Source organism: Neofelis nebulosa, chromosome 9, assembly GCF_028018385.1.
Source record: "Neofelis nebulosa isolate mNeoNeb1 chromosome 9, mNeoNeb1.pri, whole genome shotgun sequence".
Classification (NCBI taxonomy): domain Eukaryota; kingdom Metazoa; phylum Chordata; class Mammalia; order Carnivora; family Felidae; genus Neofelis; species Neofelis nebulosa.
This window is the reverse complement of record NC_080790.1, coordinates 113,644,378-113,671,516: the sequence shown is the minus strand read 5'-3', so window position 1 is coordinate 113,671,516 and position 27,139 is coordinate 113,644,378. Positions and strand designations below refer to the sequence as shown.

Here is a 27,139-nt window from a genome sequence, read left to right as displayed (position 1 = left end):
TGAACAGCGTGTTCTCAGGGCTCGGTGCCCGCAGGCAGAGAGCTGGCGCCCCTCCTCTATTCTCTCTCCATTCTGCACACATCCTGGCCTCTGGCCATCATCCCTACCCCCTGGCCCTGGCTGCGTCCCTTGCCCTCTCACTTAGTCTTCCAGGAGGTCTGGCAGGGCAGCTCCCAGGATCCCTGGGAAGACAGGCATTCCCCAGGGAGGGGTGGTGAACTTGGCTGGAGTGGGGGCAGGCAGGCTCTGGCTCCTTCCTCCTCGGTCTCTTCTCCCCTCTTGCATCTTAACAGTCTGCCCCTTTCCCTGCCCCCAGCCCCCTGCCACCCCCCTCTCCTGCTCTCCCCCCTTCCCAATCCCCCCCTCCCCACTGTGATTTTGGAGTGCGTGCCCTTGTAGTGCAACATCAGATCCTGGAGGGGGCGCATGTGGGTGGTGCTGGTATTGACTACCGCAGGGGTTCTCAAAGTGTGGCCCTTGGAGCTTGTTAAAAATGCAAATTTCTAGGTCCCACCCCAGACCTACCGAGTCAGACATTCTGGGGTGGCGCCCAGCCGCCCAGGTGAATCTGCTGCTCAAATGTGAGAACTGGGGTGGCAGTCACAAAAGGGACTGAGGACCAGGGAGACGGGCACATGGGAGCCTCTCAAGTCTTCGTCATATTGGCCCGTTCCTTCCTTCCCTGCATCATCAGCACCCCACTCCCACCCCGCCCCGCCCCACTGTTCCCTGTAACACACAAGCGTGATCCAACCGCTTCCATCTAAAAACAAATTCTTGACCCCACAGTCCCTCCAACTGCGTCTCCAATTTCTCCGGTCCCCTCAACAGCAAAACTTCTTCAACAAGCTCCTCCGTTTCCTTGCCTCCATGACCACCCTCGGCTCTAAAAACATTAACAATATTATTATGGTGTGCATACAAGAAAGCTTAAGGAATAGTATAAGGCAGTCTGTGTATTTGCCATGTTCAAGAAAAACAAATATAACCCAGACTGTAGAATTCGGTGCTCTCTGCCCTCCCTCCCCCTTCCCTCCTTAACCCGCCTGGTTATCGTCTCCTGGATGGAGGGACCCTTCCATGGCCTCTTACTTCCCCTCTCAGCAGCAGTTAGCCCAGATGGCCACACCCGCGTTCTGGAAACACTTTCCAGATGCTCCTTTCTCCTAGCTGTCCTCCTATCCGTGGTCACCCCCGCTCTGCCCCCTCCTTTACCAGGCTTCTACATGTTGGGGGCTCTCAGCCCAGTTCTGGGCCTTAGTCTCTCTGCATGTTCTCTCCCTAGGTCAGGGGTCCTTAGTGGGGACCACAGGGTCTGCAAAGAGAATTCAGGGGGGCCCACGAACTTTGCTAACCTGTAAGTAAAATTTGGCATTTCCTTCGATGACGAACGTGGGCCACAAACCATAGCACTCTTAGCTCATCCCGCCCCTCCATTAACCCCTAGAAATCACCAATATTTCCATACCACAGTGCAGACGGTACAGTATCTTAAATTCTGTTTCTGCTCATCGGGACCTCAGAATGACGGACATCCTCGGACCCACCACTGGACAAAGCTACAACCATAGCACAGATCTAATATTGAGTATTTTGACCGCAATGGCAAGATCTCTGGGCGTTCGGATGCTTTTATTTTATGCATTTAAAAGTATCGCTCTGGGGGCGCCTGGGTGGCTCAGTCGGTTGAGCGTCCGACTTCAGCACAGGTCATGACCTCACGGTCTGTGAGTTCGAGCCCTGCGTCGGGCTCTGTGCTGATGGCTCAGAGCCTGGAGCCTGCTTCGGAGTCTGTGTCTCCCCCTCTCTCTCTGCCCCTCCCCTGCTCATGCTCTGTCTCTGTCTCTCTCAAAACTAAATAAACATTAAAAAAAATTAAAAATAAACAAACAAACAAATAAATAAATAAAAAAAATATCGCTCTGAAAAGGGATCCGTTAGCTTCACCCAAGACCAGATGTCAAAGCGGACGGGGCCCCAGGCGCCTCAGTGCCTGCTGCAGGTGCTCTGGCTGGGCCGGGGACGGTCACGTGCTGACGACACTGGCTCCGTCTCCCCCCCAGACTTCTCCCCTCCGTGTGCCACCAGCTCACCGTCCCCACGTGGGCTTCTAACGAGCATCTCAAGCAAAAACACCCACCATGGAACCCTCGGTCCCTCAGCCCCCACTGCCCTGTTTCGGCATCCCCCACCACTCCCCTCTGCAAGTCAGCCCCCACCGCCCCCCACCCCCCTTCGCCATCTTTCCCATCTTGGCAGCTGGCCTCAAACCCAGACCTCCTCCTCCTCGCTTCTCTTTTTCTTGTCTGCTGCAGTCAGTCCCCTAGTGGGTTCTGGCTACCGAGATCCCAATGCGAGTTTGGAATCTGCTCGCTTCGCCACCGGTCAGCTTCCCCGCCTTGCCTCTATCGCCTGGGATTGCTGATGCATGGCTGCTGGGGCACCCCAGGGTGCGTAGACGAGGCCGAGCTATCTTGAGGCTGCTCTCACACGCACTCTCCCACGAGTCACAGACCTCGGGGACCCTGGTTTCAAACGCAGACGACCAGACCCTGAGCTTCAGCTCCAGGCAGATAAAGAGCCCGTTCAGACTTTCTCGGGAGTCTCCCCTCAAGCCTCTCATTTGCAGGCGGACAAACTGAGGCCCAGAAGACTGGCCCAAAGTCACTACCTGGTGGTCTAGGTTCCCTGACTCCTGGCCCAGGGCCTTCTTCGGGCCTGCAGAGCTGAGCTGGGGACTCACGGTAGCTTGGGGTCATCTCAAGTGACAGAAGTTCCCTAAGTACCTGCACTGGTCCCACACTTGTCCTGTGGCTGCGAGTGGCTGGGTGGGGCAAAGGCCACCCACAGCTGGGGCCCATCACCCAATTTACCACACCCGCCCACCAGCATGGGTCCTAGGATGGGTAATGTGGGCCAGATGGGCCCATTATGGCCATGCTGGACTCTGGTGAGTAATGTTGGCATGTGTGGTGGGGACTGGGTCTGGTCTAAGGCCCAGACCCAGGCTGGAAGGATGGGGGAGGGGTCCCAATGAAGGAGCCCCCCACGTCCCCCCATAGGATTGGACCTGCCCCTTCCTTGTCACCCTCATGCTGCAGATTCTCAGGGTTGAGATGGGGGGGGGGGCAGGGGCCTGACCTGCCACCACCTCTCCAGCCTACAAAGGGGCTGATCTCTGGCCTTCGGGCTGTCAACCCTCTCCCTTTGGACCCGGGTTTGAGTTTTGGCTCTATGACACTCTGACTGTGGGTCTTTAGTACTCGAGGGCTACGTGCCTCTGAGCCTCACTTTATTGATCTGTGACACGAGGACAGGAAACCTTGCTCCTTGTTGGGGAGAGGATGGCTGAAAAGGGACTCGAGGGAAAGGAAAGGAGTTTAGACGGGCAGCGGGCCGGTTGAGGAAGGAGGGTATTCTGGACAGACCACAGATGAGCATCGAAAGGGATGAACAGTCTTCGTGGCCCAGGAGGTCCCCTCAAGCCTGCTTTTCTCCCACATCGTTTACATAAAAAAAGACTGCAGCTGGGGAATGGATAAGCAACCATGGTCCGTCCATCCAGTGGACTCTACTCAACAAAGAAAAGAAAGGAGTTAGTGATCCACACAATAATAAGACTCTAAGACAGTCTGCAGGATTCCATTTATGTGACCTTCTGGAAAAGCCAGAATCCATGGTGTTGCCAAGGACTGGGTCTGTGGTCGGAATGGACAGCGAAGGGTCATAGGGGAATTTTCTGGGGTGTTGGCAATGTTCTGTGTCATGACTGAGCGTGTATATTTGTCAGTGCTCACAGAAACGCCCCGGGTGGCTCAGTCCATTGAGCGCCTGACTCTTGGTTTCAGCCCTGGTCATGATCTCAGGGTTCACGAGATCGAGCCCCGCATCGGGCTCTGGGCTGGCAGCGTGGAGCCTGCTTGGGATTCTCCCTCTCCCTCTCTCCGCCCCTCCCCTGCTCAATCTCTCTCTTGCTCTCATGCTCCTCTCTCTCTCTCTCTCTCTCTCTCTCAAAATAAATAAATAACAAGCATAAATAAACGTTAACAAAACAAAACAAAACCTATAGGTTAGAGGTAAAAAACACACACAGTAAAAAACAAACCCGCCAAAACCAGATTCTATAAAATAGCCCATATAAAAGTATGTATTATAACGACAAATATATTTTCTTATGCTAATCCCTCACCCTCGGAGTGTCATTTGTGTATCCACTCAGGGTTTTTTTTTTTTTTAAGTTTATTTTTATTTATTTTGAGAGAGAGAGACAGAGAGAGTGTGCTGACTGGGGAGGGGCAGAGAGAGGGAGAGAAGAGAGAGAATTCCAAGCAAGCTCTGGGCTGTCACTCTAGAGCTCGGCGTGGGGCTTGATCTCATGACCTGTGAGATCATGACCTGAGCTGAAATCAAGAGTTGGACGCTTCACTGACTGAGCCACCCAGGCGCGCCTCACCCCCACCCCACTCAGGAATTTCTTGAGCACCTATTATGTGCTAGGCGCTCTACTAGGGACTGGGAAATCAAGAGTGAACAAAATTGGCAAGTTTTCTGATTCCAGGGCAGTTCCACAAACTCATTAGTTAAATCCCAATAGTGATGAGTGCCATGCAGGGAAATGAGACACGGTAGTGAGTGGGGTCGGAGGCAAGTGTGGCCAGAGTGGCAGGGAAACCCTCACCGGAGGGAGCTGCCTGAGCTGAGAGGGTGCGAAGGAGCCAGCTGTGGGAAAGACAGGAGGACGGGAGTTCTAGACAAAGGGAAAGGCAAATGCAAATGCTCTAAGACGTGAGTGTGTCTGGTGTGTGAGTGTGTCTGGTGTATTCGAGAATCAGGGAGAAGATCAATACCGGTGATAGGCCCTGCTTGTCTCTTCCTTGGAAAATGGCGCGTATAGTTCATATTTGGAAAGAGCGTTTTGTCAACTACGGATAGAAACCAACGAGGAAAGAGTAGTTAGTGTCTTGTATCGGACGAGCCTGGGTTCGCATCAAAACTCTTAGCTTAGGGGCTGTGTGACCTTGGGCGGATACCTCTGCCTGTCTGGGCCTGTCCTCTAGAAAGGGGGTGATCATGGCTCCTATCTTTGGGTTGCAGGGAAGATTCCTGGCGCTATCTACGTACAGCGCCTGAGATGCTGTTATTTAATGTATTAACGCAGGAGCACTATGTGATTGCATCGCAAATCTGTTTTTAAAAAAACTCGGTATCTAGGGGCGCCTGGGTGGCTCAGTCGGTTAAACGTCTGTCTTCGGCTCGGGTCATGATCTTGCGGTCCGTGAGTTCGAGCCCCATGTCCGGGTCTGTGCTCAAGGCGTTAGCTTCCTTTGCAAATCCGTGCATTTAATTCTGTGTTTGAAATCATCTTTTTTCTGAGAGAGGCTCCAGAGCTTTGACGGATGCTGGAGAGACGGAGGGCGCAGGCCTCTGAAAATCCCTCCTCACTGGTGCCCCCTCAGTGGACCATCTGCTCCAAGAGGGTGGGGGCCTCGCCTGCCTTTTCTTCTGGAGCCTGGAAGGGTGTCTGGCGATTCTCAGGTGCTCCGTGGACATTCGTTTCATTGAACGAACGGACGGATTCGAACACCTTCCCTCCTGGAAGAATTAGCTTTGAGATACAGGACACCAGATGGTTCTATGCTGCAGCCACTGGGAAACGGAGCAAAAGGTGAAGAAAGAAACGCGCTTACAAAAAAATGAAGTCCAGCCCAAGCTGCCGAGTGGGCTTGTCACTTCCAGCCTTTGTGCCTCCATTTCCCCCATCTACAGGTGGGGGTGACGGTGCCACTCTGTGGGGTTGAGGTGAGAAGGAGTGGAGGTGGAGGTGCTTGGAGCATGTCCGGTCAAGGATGCTGGGGGAGGTGGGGAGGCCAGCAGGGCAGAGCCCACGGTCATGACCCCCGTTGGCTGGAGCCACACTGGCGAAGGTGGCTGGGGTCCCCACCACATTTGTGGGACCCTCTGGGAGTCAAGGGCATCTCTTCACAGCGTCTAGCTCTGGATCACTGCAGGTGGGACCTCATCAAGAGGGTGCGGGCCTGGCCCCCCTGGGTGGGAAGAACGAGCACCGGAGGAGAAAGAGACTTGGCGGGAATCCCCCCAGAGGCTGGCAAGGCTTCTAGCACAAGAACTCGAGGCTCTGGGTTTAAATCCCAACGTCTCCACTAACCGGCCGCAGGACCCGAGTCTGACATCTTTGCTCCAAGCCTCGATTTCCTTAGCTGTCAGATGGGGCCCCAGGGGGCCCCAGGGCACATAAACCCACTCTTTTGGGATTAGTGCGAAGGACACTTGGGTAAAGATCCAGAGGGGGTGCCTGGCATGGAGCAGGTGTCCCCTGCATCACCCCTGAAGAGGTTCTGGAAAGTTCATCTGGCTTTAACGGTACCTGTTTTCTGCAGGCCTAGAGAGGGCCTCTGTTTTATACCCAGCTGTGAGGCCTCCTGGAAGTGTGGTCTCTCAGAGTCTCCGTTTCCCCAGCTGTAAGATGGGCACAGTAGTAGGGACTAGACCCACCGTTAGTCAGATTTTGTTACTTAATGCATGAATGCCACAGCAATACACGACTATATTGCCAACCTGTTTGAAAAAAATTTGGTATCTGCAGCTCAAAGCATTTGCTCCTTCTTGAGGTTGTCGCGGGGTTCAACGGGACCGCGGCTGTTCAGTGAGGCCGTGCCTGGCGCATGCCGGGTGCACAGTAACTTTGGCAGTTGTTATTGTTGTTGCTGCTGGGACGGCTGTAAGTTCTGCCACACAACTCCGCCTGCAGCGCAGGGCAGGGCTGGCACGCCTTGGAAAGCCGAGGCTCTGTCCTGGTGTAGAACGTTTGTCCTGGCCTCTGGTCCCTCTGTCCTTTGCTGGTGGGACTTTGCCAGGAGTGAGAGTGGGGGCAGACGTTGTGGGCCCTTGGGGGATGGTGGTTGTCCTGGTAACTCCTTATGGCACCCTATGATGGCCAGGTGTGCTTGGGTGCCTTAGAGAGAGCCTCTTAGCGGGGCGCCTGGGTGGCTCAGTCGGTTAAGCGTCCGACTCTTGATTTCGGCTCGGGTCACAATCTCGTGGTTCGTGACTTCGAGCCCTGCACCGGGTTCTGCACTGATGGTGCAGAGCCTGTTTGGGATTCTCTCTCTTCTCTCTCTGTCCCTCACCCCCCCCCCCCCGCCACTAAATAAATACATAACACTTAAGAAAAGAAAAGAAAAAAAGAAATAGCCGCTTATCCCCTGCATGGAGGCTCTGCCATCGATCCCATTTTATGGATAAGCAAATGAAGGCTCAGACACAGAGTGGCTTCCCTGAGGTCCCCCATCAAGCTGGCAGATCCTAGATTCCTACCCAGGTCTGCTGATTTTGGAGACCAGAAGGTCAGGTCCAGTGGGCACAGGAGGGTCAGGGCAGGAGCTAAGCAGGTGGAAACCGTGTCCCTCTCACCCCACGCGGGACGGGGTTTTAGCCTTCCAGCCCATGAGCCCAGAGACCGAGTGACCCAGGTGAGCCCTCATGTTGGCTTCTACCTGTTGCTTGCATTTCTGGGTCCCCTGCCCAGGCTTGTGCCTGAATCAGACCGAAGGAGAACCAGGGGTTTCCGCAAGCTGGGGTGGTGTCGAGGTACAGAAAGGCCAAGGAATCCCCCCAAAACAACCCCCATGAAACCGCAACGAGGCAGCGGGGAGCACGGTTTCTGGTCTCTGCTCCCCAGCTCCGAGCTCCGTGGCTTTGGGTAAATGATTTCATTTCTGAGCTAACACCATCCTTCTAATGGCTCAGGCCCGACCCCTTCACCCCTCCCCCACATCCAATCTGTGGTCTCTACTCTGGGGCCATGTGCAGAATCCGACCACTTTCCCTCCCCCAGCCCCATCACTTCCACCCATCGAAGCCTCCCCAGCCCCCATCATCTCTCGTGGGCTTCCCAGCTGCCCCCCACCTCCCCGCCACCCCCCACCCCTGCTGTGCCTTCAGCTTCTGCACATGCTCCCCAGCCCCAGTCCGTGCCCCACACAGCAGCCAGAGAGAACCCAGCACACCTAAGCCCGGTCATAGCACCTTCTGCTCCAGACTCTGCTGTCACTTAGAGCCCAGGCTTTTTGGTAAATTCCTTTCCAGGAGAGAAAAAACAGTCTTTGGAAACGGGCAAAACTGCCCCATAGAGCAGGGTCCAAACTGCGCCGCGCTGGAGGTGGGGTGGGAATTAGGGCAAAGCCAGCCAGGCTGAAACCAGGCTCCAGGGTGCAGGGTGGGGGAAATCAGAGCCTGGCCTGATGATGAAGGGGAAAGCAGCCCCCCTCCCCCCCACAGGGACCCAAGCCTGGGCGGGAGGGATATGGGAGCTCAAAAGACCAGCAGGGACCACACAGCCAGCCCTGTTTCCCACAAGGGGAAACTGAGGCCCCGATCTGGAAAGCCATTTGTAGGAGGCTGCACACAGGAGCTGGTGGCCCAGTGTGGCCGGCCCCGTGAAAATCTGGAAGAACAGACCTCTGACAGCTTTGCGCGCGTGTTTCCATTTAGACGTAAATTTTTGTACTTTAAAATTTTTTGGGAACGGGTGACGCGAGCACATGGTTCGGAAGTCCAAGGAATCAAAGGCTGAGGAGCGCTAACCCAGACCTGCCCCGGTTCCCGTCCCCACGGGCCACTGAAGGATGTGCTGGGTTTACTTCCAGGGAAGCGACGCGTGTGCCAGCAGTGAGTGTGCTCACACCCCCCCCTTCTCCCCCCAGCCCTTCTTTGGCAAACACAAGGTCAGCGCCCCATTCCGCACCTTGCTGCTTCTCGAGTAGCGTCAACTTTGGAGGTCACTCCACATTCAGCCCGACAGACCGGCCTCGCTGCTTTAATAGCCACATGGGATTCTGTCTGTGGCCGTCACTGTTTGCCCAGTGGGTCCCCAATAGCTGAGCTCATTTCCAGCTATGGCCATCACACCAGGGCTGCTGGGAATACGCTCACCCACGTGTCACTTAGCTCTCCTGCAAGGCTGCGTCAGGGATAAACCCCTTGACGCAGAACTGCCTGGTTCAGGGGTGTGTACCCTCGTGATGTGTCTGCGGTTTCCACACTGGTTTGGGAGGAGGGGCCCTGGGGGCTGCAGCAGGGGCCACGGGAGCCAGAGCGCTGCCTACCCGAATCCTCCCCCCACACACCCACACCCCTGATCTCAGGACCACCTCATCGGCCTCTTTCTGACTTTTGGATCTCCCCACGAACGTCACCTCCCCCGGGAAGCGTTCCCTGGCCACCCCGCGGAGGGTAGACACCAAGCCCCCTGCCCTACTCCTCCCACTGTGACTGCCGGAGGTTTTGTTTTGTTTTGTTTTGTTTTTCCCACAGCCCTTCACCCATCTGAAACCTCCGTTTTCTCCCCAGGAGAAATGCAGGAATGCAGGGCCACCATTCAGGAGCAGCTTAGCAAGGTAGCTCTGGGCCACCAAGTTCTCAGCCACGTCCTCCAGGCCTCGAGGCAGCGGTCCCAGGCGCGGGAGAGGTACTCAGGAAAGATTTGTTGAAACTGGGGTGTCTTCAGGAGAAATGTGCTAGAAATGACCACGACAGGGTCTCAGCACTCCTTCATCCACTCAACAGACTTGCTCAGATGTAGCCCGGCCCCCGGGGAGAGAGCAGGCTTTGCTCCTGCTCCAGCTCAGTGCTTCCAAAGGGGCATGGCCCTGAGGGCCTTACAAATGTAGCCCATTTAGTCCTTGGCTCGCTCATCATCCCCATTTTACAGATGAAGGAAAGAAGCACAGAGAAGCTGAGCCTGTTGCCCACGTCACACAGCTGGTGAGCACGACCGGCTTGGAACTCGGGCCTTCCGGCTCCCAAGACCACACCCTTCACCCTCAGTGGGCGCCTTGAGGCAGCCAGACTCCAAGATGGCCCCAAGGATCCCATCTCCTGGTCTGCATGCCACACATAGTCTGTCCCCATAGTCCGTCCCTCGCTGGGCTGAGATCGGCCACCGTGACTGTGGCACATCGTAGAAATGTTGGAGTGTGACTCTCATGGCCACGTCATTACGTTTCGGCTCCTGCTTTGTCCCCTCTTGGCCCTCTTGCTTGACAGGAACTGGCCACCACGTCCTGAGGACCCTCGAGCAGCCCTGCAGAGGGGCCCATCGGGAGAGAAACGGAGCCCGTCACCCCCGCCGCCAGCCAGCACCTGCCTACCAGCCCCGGGAGCGGGTCGCCGAGAGGCTGATCCTTCAGCCCCGGGTGGAGCCTACAGACGACCACAGCCTCCGGCTGATATCCGAGAACAACCACATGAGAAAACCCGAGTCGAAGCTACCTTGCTAAGCTGCTCCTGAATTCCGGACTCTCAGAAACTGAGACAGAATTGTTTGTGGCTATTAGAAGCTGCTAAATGTTCTGGGGTCATTTGTTATGCCACAGCAGATAAGACTTTTGTGGGGGTTACAGAGGCCAGACCCTCTTGCTTCCAGGTCCCGCCCCCCTCCCCCAGACACACCATCCCCATGCCTCAGTTTCCCCACCTCTCCAACGGGGCTGACTCTGTGGCCTCGAGCCCGACGGCAAGGGTTGGCCCTGCCTCCTCTGCCTGGTCCCAGCCCCCTTCCCACCCGCTCCGGGCCCACCCAGGCCCTGACCCCGCGACTCTGAGCTGCCAGGCCCAGCCTTCCTGGCTCTTTGCCTTGCTGTTGCTCTCCTTCTGGGTCAGGGCTCAGAGAGAGCCGAGCGAGTGGGCAGGGAGCCAGGGGTGGAGCGTGTCAGGGACCAGTGGGCTGTTGTGGAGGGGTGTGCTGTTCAGCTCTCAGCTCGGCCCACGATTCCCGGCACAGGCCGGGCTTCTCCCAACCTCAGCGGCAGCCCCGAGTCTAGCGGGGGCCTTGCGCGCCGAGTCAGGCACTGGTTCGGTCACAGCTTCGCCACTCCCTTTCTGTGCCAGTGACGGGGCTTCTCTGGGTCTCGGGGGCCTCGATGGAAAAACGGGGTGTATTGGTTCCTCTTGGCACAGGGGCCAGGGGCATAAAGGAAGCGACTGCTGGAATCTGTGCTTCCCCGGGGGCTGGGATTCTTCCGTCTTGTTCACTAGCGTAGCCCCGGGGCCTAGCGCAGTGCCCGGCACATAGTAGGTGCACCGTTATCTGTGGAACGTTTGTGGCTGTCTTACCCTCTGAGCCTCACCTTGTCTGAGGGGGTGTGTGTGTGTGTGTTGGTATCGGGTGGCGGGTGTCTGTCTAAGGCAAAGAAGCCACAGGAAGATGAGGGGTATGGGGAATAGAGTGGGGGGAGCTAGGCCTGCATTTTCTGTCTGAATTTGGGGTGCTTCTCGGATGTGAACCGGCTACCAGGGCCTTCGGCCTCCCAAGGCCCCGCTATCCCTTTGTAGTCGTCTGCGTCTCAGCCTTGATCTTGGAAGGTGTGTCTGCAACGGGGCCTATGTGATGAGCCCTTATTCTCCCCCCGCGTAGAGATCGAGAAGCGAATCGGGAGAAAGTGAAGAAGAAGCGCGTTTCTTGTGACGGCACACCTTCCTGCCACCTGCGTGCCGGCCCTCTCGCAGAACAGGGCCGTGTGTCCCCGTTGCTTGGCGAATGTGTATTCAGCACCCGCGACGTGCTGGGCGCCGTTCTCACCACTCTGCGTGTGAAGCCTTTGTTGCCGCTCTCTGTGGTAGGAGCGATCATCACCCCATTTTACAGATGAGGCACAGAGTGGTTAAGCGACTCGTCCAAGGACAGGCCGCTCGTCATGGGCAAACCCAGGCTGTCCGGGAGCAGATCGACCAGGCCACGCTTCTGCCAAGTCTCCTTGGCTGATCATTTGACACCACCCCACCTTGCCCCCCACCCCAGCTCTACCTCGGAGAATAGAGCCAAGCGTGTTCTGGACGGAGTGCGGACTCGCCGTGCGGCACCAGGCTTTCCCGCCCACGTGACTCTGGCGTGTAACCGCTCTTGTCTGATTTCTAGCAGTCTGGGGGAAAAGGGTGATTGTTCCCCACTTGACAACGGAGTCAACTGAGGCCTGGAGAGGCCAAGCATTGCCCAGAGCTAGTAAGGGAGGATTTGAATTCCACGGCTGAGCTCTTGCCCGCCCTCTTGCACCTTTGGTGTCTGAGGCTGACCCTGAAAACAGGGTGACGCCGATGGGGTCAAGGTCAGGCAAGAAGGGCAGAAGCAGGCCCAGATGTCCACAGTAGAGCAACCGTCCCTGGGCACAGGGCAGAAAAGTGGCTACGTTGGTTCCCAGCACCCAAGATCCCTGAGAGCAGGGTCAGGCCCAGAGAGGTCTGGTATGGCCCCTGATGAGCACTCCAGTCTCAGCCTGGCCACACTCTCCTGGCTCTCCAGGCTTCGGCCACGAGGAACGCTTCTCACTTCCTCCAAATCACCTCATTTGTTCTCCCTCAGGGCCTTCCCACTTGCCGTTCCCTATGCCTGGAATGCTTTTCCTTTCCCTTGTTTGCCTGAGAAGGACCAGTCTACCTTTCAGAGCTCAGCTCCATCCTTCCTCCTGGTGCCTTTCCTCTATCACGGTCAAGTCTCCGTGCCCCCACCCCCGGTCCCCGTTATCTATCCCTAGAACAGGCGGGGACTTCCTCACAGTGCGTATCATGGTTGATCATGACACATGAGAAATCACCAGGTTGATGTCTCTCCCGCTGTTCCTGGAGGGGAGGGATTGAGTCTCTCTCGCTCACTGCTGAATTCTCAGCCCCGCACAGTGCCTAACACCGCGAGTTCTCAATAGACGTCGGTGGGAGGGGTGATGGGGTAAATGGAGACATGAATGTTCTCACCTGTGTGTGTGTGTGTGTGTGTGTGTGTGTGTGTGCATGTGTGTGCCTGCTCATAGCTGCCTGCATGCAACCCCAGAACTTAACCATAAGGAATGCGTTAATTTTCCATGAGGTTCGTGACACACGGTGCATCCTGTTGCTACAGGGGAGGAGACACAGATGCCTTCAGCTGGGATTCAGGAACCCCGAGTTCTGACCCGACCCCTGCCACGGGCTCTGGGGTGAATGTAGTTGAGTCACTCCCCGCGCCCAGGGTCAGGGTACCCGTCTGTACAATCGGGAAGGGGCACAGAGAGGCAGTCCGTGTGGTGGTTAAGTATGGGGTCTGGACCCAGCCCCTGCCTGGGTTCGAAGCCACCTCCCTCGCTTCCTAGCCCCGTGAACTCTCTGGGCCTCAGTTTCCCCATAACAAAAGGGGATCGCAACAGTCTTCACCTTTTAGGATGTTGTGAAATCTCAGGGACCGATGTTTGTAGGACATGCATAGCAGTGCCTGGCACACAGAAAGCCCCAGCAACACGTTCACCCCGGAAGAGAGAAGAAACCGAAACGGCACCTCCTACTTCCCCGTGAGTTGAAGCAGCAACAGATACAGGCGCAGACCTTGGCGGGCGCTCGTCATTTGGGCCTCACGGCCAACCCAGGCATGAGCGTACCTCTGCCCCCAGTTTACAGAGGGAAAAGCTGAGGCTCCGGCCTTTCCCACCTTTGCAGAGCTACAAACCTCACAGCTATGGGATTGGGTGAACAGAAGCAAACCGCAGAGAAATGAAGATAGCATTTCATATAGGAAACCAATATTATGCATTGGTTGGGGAGGGATAGACACGGGGTAAAAGGCTACCAACACCGAACTCACGGTAGCTGTCTCTCCTGGGGGAAGGAAACAGGAGAGGGGCGGGAGCTAAACGGTCTCTTCAGCTGGGTTGTGGGAACAAGGAACTTTACTAGATTTGTTTCTATCTCTTCATACTTCCAAACCATTTCAGTAAAATTTTAAAACGCACAGAACAGGGGCGCCTGGGTGGCTCGGTCAGTTACGCGTCCGACTCTTGGATTCTGCTCAGGTCACGATCTCGAGGTTCGTGGGTTCGGGCCCCGCGTCGGACGCCGCACTGACAGTGTGGAGCCTGCTTGGGATTCTCTCTCTCTCCCTCCCTCTCTCCGTCTGCCCCTCCCCCTGCTCCCACTCCCGCTTGTGCCTGCACTTCCTCACTCCTTGTCTGAAAACAGATAAATAAAGAAAGGAAGGCAAAATTAAAAAAAAAATAAAATAAAATGCATAGAACGAATTGCAAGGAAGTTAACTGGGAGATGACCAGGGAACTGGGAAGAACAGTGATTTCTTTTCCCCCTCCGTGTCTTCACACACTTCCCCAATTCCCAGCGTTTGCATCAAACGTCGGGAAAGCCCCAAGAGTGATGGACTGGAGATGGGAATGAAGGGTCACGAGGCTCTGCTGGCTTAAGCTTCGGAAGCTCTGCTCCTCTGTAGGGGAGGGGAGGGGAGGGGAGGGGAGCCTCCTCCAGGGTCTGTGGGCTCCCCCTCGCCCACCACGTCACTGCATACGTTTTGCCCTATTTTGTCCTCATCCGAGGTCATTGTTTCCATGATCCCTATTTTGCAGATGAGGACACTGAGGCCGGGGCAGGAGGCAAAGGGACTTTGCTGAGCTCACACGAGGCAAGGTGTGGAGAAGCCGCTGTCGAATTCCCGGGCTGCCACCACGGTGGATTCCCTTGCTGGGCCACGCGTCCCAAGTATGCCATCCCTCCCTGACACTCAGCCGGACGCTGTGCCCCGCCCTGCATGCACTAACTCGTCGAATCACCCTAACCTGCAAAGCGGCTTCTATCCTTTTCCTCGCCTCTCAGATAAGAAAACCGAGGCACAGAGTGGCCCAGCGATTGAGGCCACACAGCCCACAAGCAGCGGAGCCGCTGGGAGTCGAGTTAAGTCGGGTGGGCTCCACGGCCCGTGCTCTCCCTCTGTGGGATTCACCCCAGGCCCTGGCCAAGGGCAGGGGGACAGGGGGACATAATGATGAGGACACTCAAGTGGGGGCTCTGGATCCCCTCAACTTTTCTTTTTTTTTTTTTTGAATTTTTTTTTCAACGTTTTTTATTTATTTCTGGGACAGAGAGAGACAGAGCATGAATGGGGGAGGGGCAGAGAGAGAGAGGGAGACACAGAATCAGAAACAGGCTCCAGGCTCCGAGCCATCAGCCCAGAGCCTGACGCGGGGCTCGAACTCACGGACCGCGAGATCGTGACCTGGCTGAAGTCGGACGCTCAACCGACTGTGCCACCCAGGCGCCCCACCCCTCAACTTTTCAAGAGCTGCCCATGCTGGCGGAAGAGCCTTCAAGAAGGCTCATTGGCTAAAGGCCCCGTGGGGGAAGGGAAAAATCCAGCATCCGTGAGTTTCCCTTTCGCTGGCCAGCGTTCTGTCTGTTCTGCAGGTCCCGGCTGGGTCTCCAGGGACCAGGCCACAAGGGACACGTCTTGCTTATTAGCCAGGAGACTGGCCTCAGGGCTGAGAGCGTGGGTTCTGGCAGCAGCCAGCCTGAGAGTAAACCTCACCTCACCCTTTCTGGCCATGAGACCTATCTTTCTTTTATCCTACACGCTCTCTAGGAGGCAGCGAGTGTTTTGAGTTCCGCTTTACAGAGGAACCAGTTGACGCAGGTGGCTTCCCCAGCTGGTCAGTGGCACCGCTGGGATGTGACCCCCCCCCCCCCGACTCTGGGTCCATTCCAGAAATTTCAGAGCTGACTCTGAGGTTAAGCAAACGCTCCGAGGCCAGAGTCTGGGTGGAGGTGCAGAATTAGGGGGCAGGCCTGGGGTCTATTTTCTCACATTTCCTGCCCTAGGAGACAAGGAGGAGAGGGTCTGGGTACATCCCAGCCCAGCTGAGCTGTGGGGCCTAGGAAAAAAGAGCCAGAAACTCAGGGCCCTGCCCCCATGGGCTGGCCTGGTCGAGGTGCTTGAAAAAATAAACCTGTCCCTCTGGGGGATGCCTCTTGCGGGGCTGCTGGCCCTGGGGCTCCCTGGGTCATCCCTAGGTCAAGGGCATCTGTGCCGGCCATTTCTAGGCTCCTTTCTTGGGAAAATAACCCCATTTCTCTAAGAAGCATATGCTCCTCTCCCCACCCAACCCCCTCAGCCCCAAACTGCTTAGAAAGCAGCCAGCGGTGAGGTTAGGAAATCAAACCCCAAGACGTTCTGTTCGGCAACTGAGATTCATTTCTTGTTTGGATAGCCGAAGGCTGAAAATGCCAAGAATTTACGGGCAGCCTGGGGGGGCTGGGGCAGCTGGGAGTCCCAGGCCAGTTTGGGAGGGTCCCGGGCTGGGCCAGGACCCCACGCTGTGCGCTCCGCTGGATGCGCTATTGACCCGCATCCAACCACTGGGCTGAGGGCTTGAGTTGTTCTGAGGTCTGGCGTCAGGGGCCTGGAGCGAGCAGCAGAGGCTGGGGGCAGGGCCAGGTTGAAAGCATCCTATCCGGCCCCTCACCCCTGCTGGCTTGGCTTTGGGTGCAGAAAGGGAAGAGAGAGCGGGCTCTGGCTGAGCACCCCGGCTGGGGGGTGGGCCCTGGGCATCTGGCTTGTGTGTCCTGAGTCGTCTGGGGTGGACAGAGTGTTGTGGACACCCATGGAGGTAGATATGGGAGGGCTAGCTGGCCCGGGGCCGGGGCGGGGGCGGGGGGGTTGGGGACAGACAGGGAGAGACCTCAGGGACATGCCGCCAGACAGGAGAGAGAGTCACAGAGCGGCAGAGGGACACAGAGATAGAAAGGGGGAGGCAGAGACACGTGGGGAGATGGGCAGAGACGGCCGACTGTCACTGGTACAGGAAGGAGAGTGGAGGTCCCCACGTTTCTGGGGTTTGAAGCTGGGCTGCCCTCAGGTGCTGGGGGTGGGTCGGGGAGCCTGCGTCCTTGCCTATGGCCCCGGGGTTTCCTACTCTCCTCATCTGTAGAATGGGTCCTGCGTGGGAGACGGCAGAGTAGGGCACCTCCTGGCGGGGACCGGGGCCACCGCTCAAGGGGTGACAGCAGCCCAGAGTGACCCTTCGCTGGGCACCTGCTGGGGGCAGACGCTTGCCCGGTCCTGCCGCTCTGAAGCCCACGTCAGACTCTCTCATCACACAGACGAGGCCCTGAGCGCATCACACACACCGGGTCACACAGGCCACACGACTCACCACTGTGCTGCACGGCCTGCTGGGGAGCCTGCCCCCCTGCTGGCTCTGTCCGCCTGTCCGCCCCCTCGACAGTCCTGGCTGCAGCTTTCCACCCAGATGAGGGGGTGGGGCAGAGCCAGGAGCGGCCCACAGATAGCAGACTCCAGACGTGAGTCATTAGTGCAGAGGCTTTCCAGGGGGAGGGGAGAGAGGTAGAGGAAGGGGAGAAGAGTAGAAAGAAGGAGAGGGGTGGGGTAAGGGGGGGTGGAGAAGCGAGGAAGGGGGAGAGGGAGCAGACCTTCCCGCAAACACCCGCCCCCCCCTCCGCGCTCTGAGTTTAGAAGGACACGGGCCAGCTGGCCAGCTCCATGCTGGGAGAAGACAACTGGGTGTCTGGGATTCGGGAATCCTTGCCTCCCTCACTTCCTTGACACCCTCCAGAGTCAGGAGAAAGGACCTGGAGCTTGGAGGGCCTGGGCTGGCTGTCACGGCTGGGTGACTCTGGCAGGTCCCTTCCCCTCCCTGGCCTGTGTCCTCACCTGTGCACTGGGGGGACAGGGGCAGGAGTCAGGGGCATGGGCTGAGCAGGGGCTGGCCGCTGGCCGCTTGCAGCAAAGAAGGTCTCCTCTGCGGCCACCCCGATGATGGGAATCTGGCCGAGAGCTCGGTCTGGGGAAGCCGGTCATCTCTGCTCATCCCCAGGAATCCCTAATGGCGGTAGTGGTAATTAGTGATGCTTCTAGATCAGAATATTTTGAGACTCGTTTTTTTTTTTTTTCCCCTCTCCTGGGATGTTACCGCAGAAGCCAAGAAGAGGCCTTTGAGTTTCAAAGACTCTGAGATACGCCCAGCCCAAAGGGCATGAAGGGGGCATTCAACCCAAGGAGCCCTTACCCAGGGGAGGGCAGAGCAGATACCTGCTTGGACCCCAGCAGAGACCAGGCAGGACTGGGGGCCCCCTGGGGCCCACCAGCAGGGACAAGTGACGTTCCTAGCCCCAAGGCTATCGGACGGGGACCATTGGACTGACTCGTCCCCAAGTGCGCTGCCCTCACCCATCAGTGCGGGGCTCACACTGGAGATACGGCTGAGTTAAATAAAAGCCCATTGGTCCACTGCATCCCGGCGCAGGTAGGCTACCCCGTGTCCTCACGAAACACCTGCTCCAGTCGGGCAGCAGGCTGAGAGCGGCGTGGGAGTGGTCGCCGTGGTCGTCCCAGCCATCCCCCGACACGTTCCCATTTTGCAGATAGGGAAACTGAGGCTTGCTCATCCACAGCCATGTGGCAAGTAAATGCCAGACCGGGATGTGAACTCAAGTCAGCCTGCCTCCTGAAACAGAGCTCTTTGCCCCACGGCGCCCCATGGACGTCTGGAGAGGGCATTGTGCCACAGGTGGAAGAGGTGGGCTGGGTGCCCTTCTGATCTGAAAGTCACCGGTTTAAATGCTTCCTTTGGCTCAGCCAGTGATGCCTGAGCACCAGGCACCTGGGGGAGTCAAAGATGGATGGGAGGGTGAGGCTTGGGGTAGAGAAGCCAGAGGGAGGGGATGAGGTCGCACGAGGTAGGGAGGCAGCTGGGGAGACAGGAGGATACACCACGAGGAGAGAAGCGGAGGCCACAGGATGGACGGGTCCTTCTGTCTAGGGGCCGGTGGGCATGAAGGATACCCCGGGGCCACAGGAGGCCTTAAACAGAGACAGGTGGGCAGGGAGGGAAGAGCTGAGTGTCAGGCAGCTTCAGGGTTGAGGCACCATGGGCTCTCGGAGGGGAGACATCTGCAGGGTCCGGGTCACGGATTTGGGGCTCAGGAACCCATCAGATGCCGGTTTGGCATCATCATGGGGCAGGTGGGAAAGGGTGCAGGAGCCCTGGGGGCAGTGCCATGAAGGGTGAGTGGAAAGGAGGAACAGGGACAGAGTCCTGGGAGACACTGGCATTTCAGGGTGGGGGAGGGCCCGAGCGACTGGAGGGACTCAGGGACGGTCACGTACCCATATGTTCATTCATTCCGCAGCCGTGTTTGGAACACCTACCCTGTGCCAGGCACTGTTCTGGGCTCCGGGAACTCAGTAGTGAACAAAGCAGATGTGATCCTTGCCCTCCTGGAGGGCACAGACCAACAGAAATGCTCTAAGAATGGGTAGTGATAAGTGCTAAGAGAGAAAACCAAAGCCAGATTGAGGGGATACAGAGTGACAGAGGGTTATTTTAAATGGGGTGGACAGGGAAGGCCTCTCTAAAGAGGTGACATTTAAGGAGAGACCTGAGGGAGGTTGGGTGAGCCATGTGGGCATCTGGGAGAGGAGTGTTCCAGGGACTAAGGATTTTCTTTTTATTCCAAAGAGATGGGAGTCCCAGGATGGTTTTAAGCAGAGGAGGGACAGGATCTAACTTAGGACCCCTCTGTCTGCTGAATGAATGAACTGTGGGGGCCAGGGTGGAAACAGGGAGCCCAGGGTGGCTGCCATGATGACCGCCCAGGTAGGAGATGGAGGTGGTCCAGAGTGGGGCAAGGTAGGGGAAAGGGTAGGGAGGTATGTCAGAGCAGGCATGTTTGGTGGATGAGGGCTTGCTGATGGAGACAGTTTCTGGAAGGATGGTGCTGGTCAGCAACATTGAATTTGTCAGGAGATCAAGTATGATGAAGACCGAGCCATGGCCATTGGATGTGGGAGGTGACATTTGGGGGAAGGAGTAAGTGGGATGTGAGGAAGTGGAGGCAGACTGTGTGGACTTCTGAGACCCAGACCAGAAGTCAGATAGTGTAAGTTGGATAAGAGGCTTGTTTGCTCTACTCTTCCTTCTCTCTCTCTCTCTCTCTCTTTCTCTCTCTCTCTCTCTCTCTTTTTACCATGGAAGATACTTATATGGGACTAAACACTGAAGGGGAAGAATCAGCAGAGGGAGAGTACAGAAGGGGACAGCTGGCTTGGGGAGGTTCAGGGGCTGCAGGGGGATGGGATCTACATCCTAGAAAGGAAAAGAGACCTTGGCCCATAGAGGAACCCCTACCCTCTGAGCTGGAGAAAGGCTCTGGGGACTGGTGGATGTACGGGTGAATCTGCAGGTGTGGGGCAGGCAGCTGAAGAGTGGCTCTCCCTTTGCCACATTTCTCATTGAAGCAGGGGGTCATTGGTCTGGTGGGAGGGTGGGGGACAATAAAAACGGGGGCTTGAGGAGGAGGTGAGGTTTGAAATGGCCCTCGTGGAACCAGAAACACACAGATTTCAGAGCAGCACAGAGCCCCCACTGGGTTGGCTCCAGTGCGTGAGGCCAAGAACTCCCTCGGGAGGGATCTAGGGGTGAGATGTGGCAAGCCGACAGGGCAGGCGAGAGGGAGGGAAAGTGGGCAAGGGACAAGGAGAAGATGGTGAGTTGGGGGCTGAAGAGCTAGATGGTTAGGGCAAGAATAAGACAGGAGGTTAAGTGTGGGTGCACACGAGTGTATATGTGAGTATGCACAAAGCAGTTTGGTTGGATATTTGTAGGGTAGTCTCTCCACCTTGGTGATGGATAAACCCAGGGTGTGCTCAAGGCAATCCTTCGGAAAGCAGGGGAAACTATCAGAACTTCAACGAACGTGATTTCGTACATCATCTTTTTGAAAATGGAAGGTTCCATTTCATTTTGTTTTATGCCCTGGACGTATATTAATATGGGTACATGTGCAAAAATATTAAGTAAATATGCATGTATCAGGGGAGTGGACATTGTTTGCTGCTTGGGCACATGTTTTGAACAATTTAGACACCAAGGAGTAAGAAGGCACTGATGCTTGGAGAGGCACCGTGTACTGTTGAATCCGTTTGAAGGCCCTAGGAAGCAGTCTACCTCCCTCCACCCCGTGCCACTGCTCAGACCGTCTTCTGCACCTGCGGCCCAGGGCTCATTCTCTCCCTTCCTTGCCGCCACTTAGAGGCTCCTGCCAACCTGATCTTGGAACCCACGGGACGCCTTTCCAGCCCCCATGCCTGTGCAGGGCCAAACCTGCCTCATTCGTCTCTGTACTCGGTGCCTTGTTGAAGGCTTGGCACACGGCGGGTGCTGAGTGTCGACCAAAATCACAAAGGCAGAAGGCCCTAGAGTGGCCCTGACCTTGGGCCAAAACAGCGAGGGGTGTCCTCAGCTCCTCACGCTCTGCCACCCAGCACCCAATTCATCAGCAGGACCGATGTTCCTCCGTCAGAATAAATCCTCATCTTCCCAGCCCGGTCCTGCTCCAGGCCCCTCTTGCCTCTTGCCCGGTGGCTAAGCAGCCTTCTTCTCCCGATGCACCCTGCCCCCTGCCCCCTACAGTGTATTTTGTTCAAAGCAAATCAAGGGTGTCTCCCCTGCTCAAAGCCATGCACTTGGCTCTGATGCTCAGAGAAAGAGAGGGCCAGAGTCCCCCCCCGTGGCTCCCAAGGCCCGACACGACCTGCCTTCCCTCCCCTCTCAGATCTCCTGGTGCACCCCTTTCTCCTGTCCTTCTCTGCTCCAGCAGCACTGGTCCCCCCGGTTCCCCAGGCACCCTGACAGCGTTCCCACCTCACAGCCTTTGCTGCTCCCTTTGTAGCAAACGCCCTCCCCTCAGGTACCTGCATGGGCTGCTCCCTTACCTTACTTTGCTTTCTGGGTTCAAACGCCACCCCCTCCGAGAAGTCCTCACGAATTACCTGACCTCAAATAGCCACCCCACCACTGCTTGCCGTCTTCCCTCCTTCATTTTCCTTCACCGTCTCACATAGCAGATTTTTATTGCACATCTCTTCCTGGCCTCTTTCCCCCACCCGTCCAGCAGGGGACGTATTGTTCTGTTTACTGCTACATGCCTCGCACCCAGGATGGGCCAGGCCTGTGATCGGAGCTCCGTGGATTTCTATTGGATGAGCGAATGAATGGCTGTGAGGCAGCCAGGTTTCCAGCTCTGACCCTGCCTAGCCTTGCTGTGCGGCACCAGGGCCATCGCTGCCCCTCTCTGTTCCTCACTACCCCAATCTGTACACTTCAGAGACAAGGGCTGCCTGGGCCTGGCCTTCGTGCCGGGGAAGGCCTCCGGGGAGGACGCTCCCCCCACCCCCGCCCCCCTGTCCGTGGGGACAGGCCCCCGGGCCGCCCACCGCCCCCTGGGTAGGCCCCGCCCTTACCTTCTGCAGCCACTGCGTGTTGTTCTCCAGCACCTTCTCCAGCTGTCGCACTCGCTGGGCCGGCCAGTCCCCTAGGTTCAGTGCAGCGGCAGCGGGCGAGTCCCTCTGGAGGCTGTTGGAGCCCCCGAAGGCCTCGGGTTCGGGTGGGCAGGGTTCAGGCTCGGGCAGCACGAAGGTGTAGCTGCACTGGCCGTGCTGGACGCGGTGCGCCCGGCGGCGCCCGGCCGCCTCCTGCCCCCTCCGCTGGGCCACAGTCACGGCGGCCGCGGCGAGGAGGAGGCCGCCCAGCAGCATGGCTGGCCGGGGTAGCATCCGGAGATGCGGCGATGGTGAGGGGTGTCGGGTCAGGGCCCCCCCCACCCCGACGCTCCCCGCCCGGCTCCGGGCCCGGGATGCCTGCCCACCGAGCCTCTGCAGCTGCAAACCCCTGTTTTGGCCGAGCTCTGTCCAGGGCAGCTATTTATACTTGCTCCAAATACCACGGCTGCTTCCTCCCACCGCCTCTGCTCCCCGCCCCCGCAGACACCCCCTAACCCTTTCCCTTCCTTCCTCCTCACTCCTGCCCGAGGCTGCCCGGTCCCCGTGCACCGGGCCTGCTCTCCCCGCTTGGCCTCCCCTCTGAGTTATCTACTATCCAGGGGAGGCCTGGCCTCCCTGTGAGAAAGAAAACAACACACACACACACACACACACACACACGCACACACGCACAGACACAAACACCAAACCCCCAAAGCTGCCTGCTTCGGAAAACCAAACCCGAGTGAACCCTCTCTTCCTGTCTCTGTCTGTCTCTCTGTCTCTCTCCAACCTCCCCCCCCCCCCCCCCTGCCCCCAAGGCTGGGATCTCAAGTTTCAGCTCCCCTTCCCCTTCCCTCTCCCCCTCTACCTTCCCCCCCCCCACACACACACACATACACTCCGATTCCATGTTAGTGCTTGGAACATGAGCAAAGTGACCCCCGGAGAGAGCAAAAGGAGGGGGGCAGAGGGGTGAGGCTTGGAAGGAGGCAGAGAGTCCAATCTGTTTCTAGAGAAAGAAAATCCTTGCGAGGCCAGGGAAGTGGGCGCTCCCAGCAGGGAGCTGGCTCCCTTCCTCCCTTCTCCCGTGGGGCCTGGGGGATGTTGTGCCCTGGGGTGGCCCTGCTCAGCAGATGTGACAGCAATGAGGGTTTGTCCTGTCCTGGGGCACACTGTTCTAGGACTGCCTCTGGCTGGAGGGGGGGAAATGGATTGCTTGGAGAATAGCTTCTGGTGAAGAAGTGTCTCTCCTAGCCCTGGGGTCAGAGGTGGCTGGTTTCCCCGCCCCGGCTCCTGGGTGGCCGGCTGACGATGTTATGCGTCTACATCCTGCCCCAGCGGGGTAGACCCCACCTCTTGCACGATGAATGTATGCGAGTCCTCAGCCTGGAAACTGAGGACCTTCTGATTCCCTTGTTTACCTGTTTCCTGGTTTAAATCCTGGCTAGACCAGCTGCGTGACTTTGGACGAGTCGCTTAACCTCTCTGTGCTTCTGTTTCCTCTTGGCGAACTGAGGAAAATAACACCACCCACTTCACAGAGTGTGAAAACTAAGTGAGTTTGAGCAGGGATGGCGGAGGGTGAGTGCTACATAAATGCTTTCTATTGCTGTTATCAGCGTCATAGTTGCTGTGTACTTCCCCTCCCCCGACCCACTAGCATGTACCGCCCACCAGAGCAGGACAGGATTGTTTTGTGGGGACGTGGCGGGGGTGGGGGGTGAGGGGGGCAAGAGGTACCCAGCAGTGGCTGCATTTCTCTCCAGGGCACCGCCTTCCGCCTTTCTCTGCTGCTTTTCCCAGAGTGGACCCCCCCCCCCACCAGCTGTTTGCTATTGTTTTTTCCCCTTTGTTTTCCCAAATCCTAGGGAGTTTTGAATGGGGCAGGCTGCTTGGGGGCAGGGGGAACCAGGAGCGCATCCGGGGGACTGAGGACATTAAACCAGGTGTGTGGGGCTTTGGCAGGAAAAGGAAAGGCCGCTGGTTATCAGCCACCAGCATTCACTGAACTTCCTGCGTGCTCCAGACCCTGCTTGCTCACCTCTGCCTCAGTTGTCTCGGCTGTAAATGGGGTCATACCACCCCCGACCTTGCGAGGAAGATGCATGTCAATGCTGGCCACGGGTTTATCCTGGCGTCTGGCACCGATGAGCCCAGAGTGCAGGGCGACTGTCTTGTGTTGGTGGAGCCCCGCGGTGCGAGCCCAACGAGGCCGGTGCCGCGATCGTCCCCATTTTACAGAGCAGGAGAGTGGTTTGCCCGAAGTCACACAGCGTGGAGATGCGTGGCCTGGAGCTGGGGCAGGAGGGCAGGCTCGTGCATTTAATCTTCCTGATGGAGAGAATGAATGACTGCATGAGATGTAATTTTCTTCCCATGGTCCCGTTATTACGCTCATGGATCTCTGTACAGAAGAGGAAACAGGATTACCTGTTTGCTGGAGAAATGTGGGTAGAATCAAAGGAAGAGTCTGGAAAGCTTGGGAGATGGCCCTGGCAGCCTCTGCACCTTCATTTCAGTGCTTCCTTCTCACCTCGGGGCCTTTGCACATGCTGCTGTCTCTGTCCAGAGCGCTTCGGTCCACCCACCCTCAACCCTACCTTTCAGCAGTGTTCCAGTTACTGTGGCCCTCAACCAACTACACCAACACTCAGTGGCTTAAAACAAAAATAACCATTGGGGTGGGGGTTGCCTGGGTGGCTCAGTCAGTTAAGCGACTGACTTTTCGGCTCAAGTCATGATCTCGCAGTTTGTGAGTTTGAGCCCCGCGTTGGGCTCTGTGCTGACAGCTCGGAGCCTGGAGCCTGCTTCAGAGTCTGTGTCTCCCCCTCTCTCTACCCCTCCCCTGCTCATGCCCTGTGTCCCTCTGTCTCTCAATAATAAATAAACATAAAAAAAAAACCCAACATTTATTACCTCTCAAGGTTTCTATGGGTCAGGAATTCAGGGCCAGCTCAGCTGGGCCGTCTGCTTGGGTCTCTCATGACGTTGCAGTTGGCTGGTGGCAGAGTTAGGGTCATTCCAAAGGCTTCTTCCATGTTCTGTCAGCACCTGGGCATGCCCCCTCTCCCCCACCCCTCCAGCTCCCTCATGGTCCAGCAGAGTGGCTTCAGGCAGCCAGGCTTTTACACGGCCACTCAGGGCTACAAAGGCGCTTGTCCCCAGAGGGCCAGGTGGAAGTCACATTGCACTACAAGACCTAGGCTTGGGTAAGTCATTGAGCGGAGCTTCTGGCGTATTCTATTGGTCAGTGTCTGTCCAGTTCAAGGCAGGGAACATAGACCACACCCTTTGACGGAGGTCACTGTCCCAAGAAGAGCACACGGGACGGGAGGTGCATTGATGTAGCCATGGCTGGGAAACGCTACAGCCAAGGGGACTGCCACACGCTCCCCACCCCGGCCCCTGAGCCCCCTTTCACAGTCCCACCCTTTGTCTTAGCCCTTCTCAAGGTGCTAAGCGGTTAATTACTTGCGTCACCAACCACTCATCTCTCTCTGTTCGCCCCCAGTGTTTGTTGCGTAGTATGTTCTTAGGAAATATCTGCCGAATGAAGGAACAGGGTGAGTGAATGAACGAAGGCAGTGCTTGGGCCAGGTTCTCCGGGTCCGGCCGACGTGGAGCAGGAGGCTGGGACGCTGGGGAGCCTCCTCGGGGCTGCGCTGACACAGCAAGCCCGGCTGACACGGACACGGGGGCAGGTGGCTGACCGCTTTGGGCTGCAGATTCCTCCTCATGGTGAGAGTGTGCAACGGACCCTACCCGCGTCTCCCGGAGATCTCGCAGAGGTGAGCTCCAGGGAAAGCTTACACACTGCCAGGCTGCTGAGGATCTTTCTTTTTTTTAACGTTTATTTATTTTTGAGACAGAGAGACAGAGCATGAACGGGGGAGGGTCAGAGAGAGGGAGACACAGAATCCGAAACAGGCTCCAAGCTCTGAGCTGTGAGCGCAGAGCCCGACGCGGGGCTCGAACTCACGGACCGCGAGATCATGACCTGAGCCGAAGTCGGCCGCTTAACCGACTGAGCCACCCAGGCGCCCCTGCTGAGGATCTTTCAACACAGGTCCCCAAGGCCGGTGTCTGAGGGAGGTTGGACACAAATCTAGCCTGGAGGCCGAGGGTTTACAAAAGGAATCTCCAGCCCTCAGGAAAATGGGAGCCAGCCATCCCCGGGAGAAGCAGCTGGTGCCAGCGTGGCTGCAGGAAGGAGCTGGTGGCAGGACCCAGAAAGGGAACCGGAAAGACATCATCCGGGGTCCATTGGCAACGGAACTTTGTAGCCGGAGGGGCCTTTGGTATCCTGGGCGCTCTGCGCGCGGACCTGCGGCCCCCACCTCACCTGTGAGCGCCAGACCCAGAGCCATCCGCCTTCCGGACTTGGACCTCAAGGCCTCAAACAGAACTCCCCATTTTCTATTCCCCCCCACGGTGCCCCAGACGGACTTCTGGACTCTTCGGTCACTGGTAACCGCCCAACCTTCGCCAGGCACCCGGGACGGAAACCCGGGAGCAGGGCTGGCTTTGTGGGCGTGTGACCCCAGCGGTCACACAGGGCCCACGCTTGGAAGGGTAATGTTCTGTGTAATGTTCTGCTGTCACTGTCTGGAGATTCTTAGGAAATTCTGAACGAAGGATCTGGCACTTTCGTTCTGCGCTGGACCCCTCAAACTAGGTAGCCAGTCTTGCCGGGGGGAGAGGAGCCTCCCGTAACCCCTGCCCCACCGCACCCCCTCTCCTCCCCCCCAACCACACTTGCTCTTCCAGTGTGATCCTGTAACTCTCTCCCCCTGCCCCCTCTTCGCTATTCTGGACATTCCAGAGCCAGCCTGTCTCGGCTGGAATGTTGGCTTTCTCGCCTCCAAACGTGTGCTCAATCTGCCTGTCGCTCAGTTTCTGCTTCCGTCAAATGCGGTGGATGCTAGTAATTACCCGATAGGGTTGTTAAAAGGATGAAAAAGCTGATCCCCGCAAAAGACTTAACACAGAGCCTGGCACATGCTAAGTACTCCATCCATGGCAGCCCAATAATGTCAT

At 57.2% G+C, this 27,139-nt stretch overlaps 1 protein-coding gene across 2 annotated transcripts in view; it reads right to left on the bottom strand.

The window, feature by feature from the left end:
* Positions 1-22,528, bottom strand: part of ANGPT4 (angiopoietin 4) — a 42,277-nt gene extending 19,749 nt beyond the window's left edge. Inside the window, exon 1 of one of the 2 annotated variants that reach the window (XM_058685160.1) lies at positions 22,082-22,528. In XM_058685160.1, coding sequence (XP_058541143.1) covers positions 22,082-22,393 — 312 coding nt within the window. In that variant the 5' untranslated portion in view covers positions 22,394-22,528. The remainder of the gene's footprint in view (positions 1-22,081) is intronic. The other variant, XM_058685159.1, reaches the window with a different exon arrangement.
* Between the last annotated feature and the right edge of the window lie 4,611 nt (positions 22,529-27,139).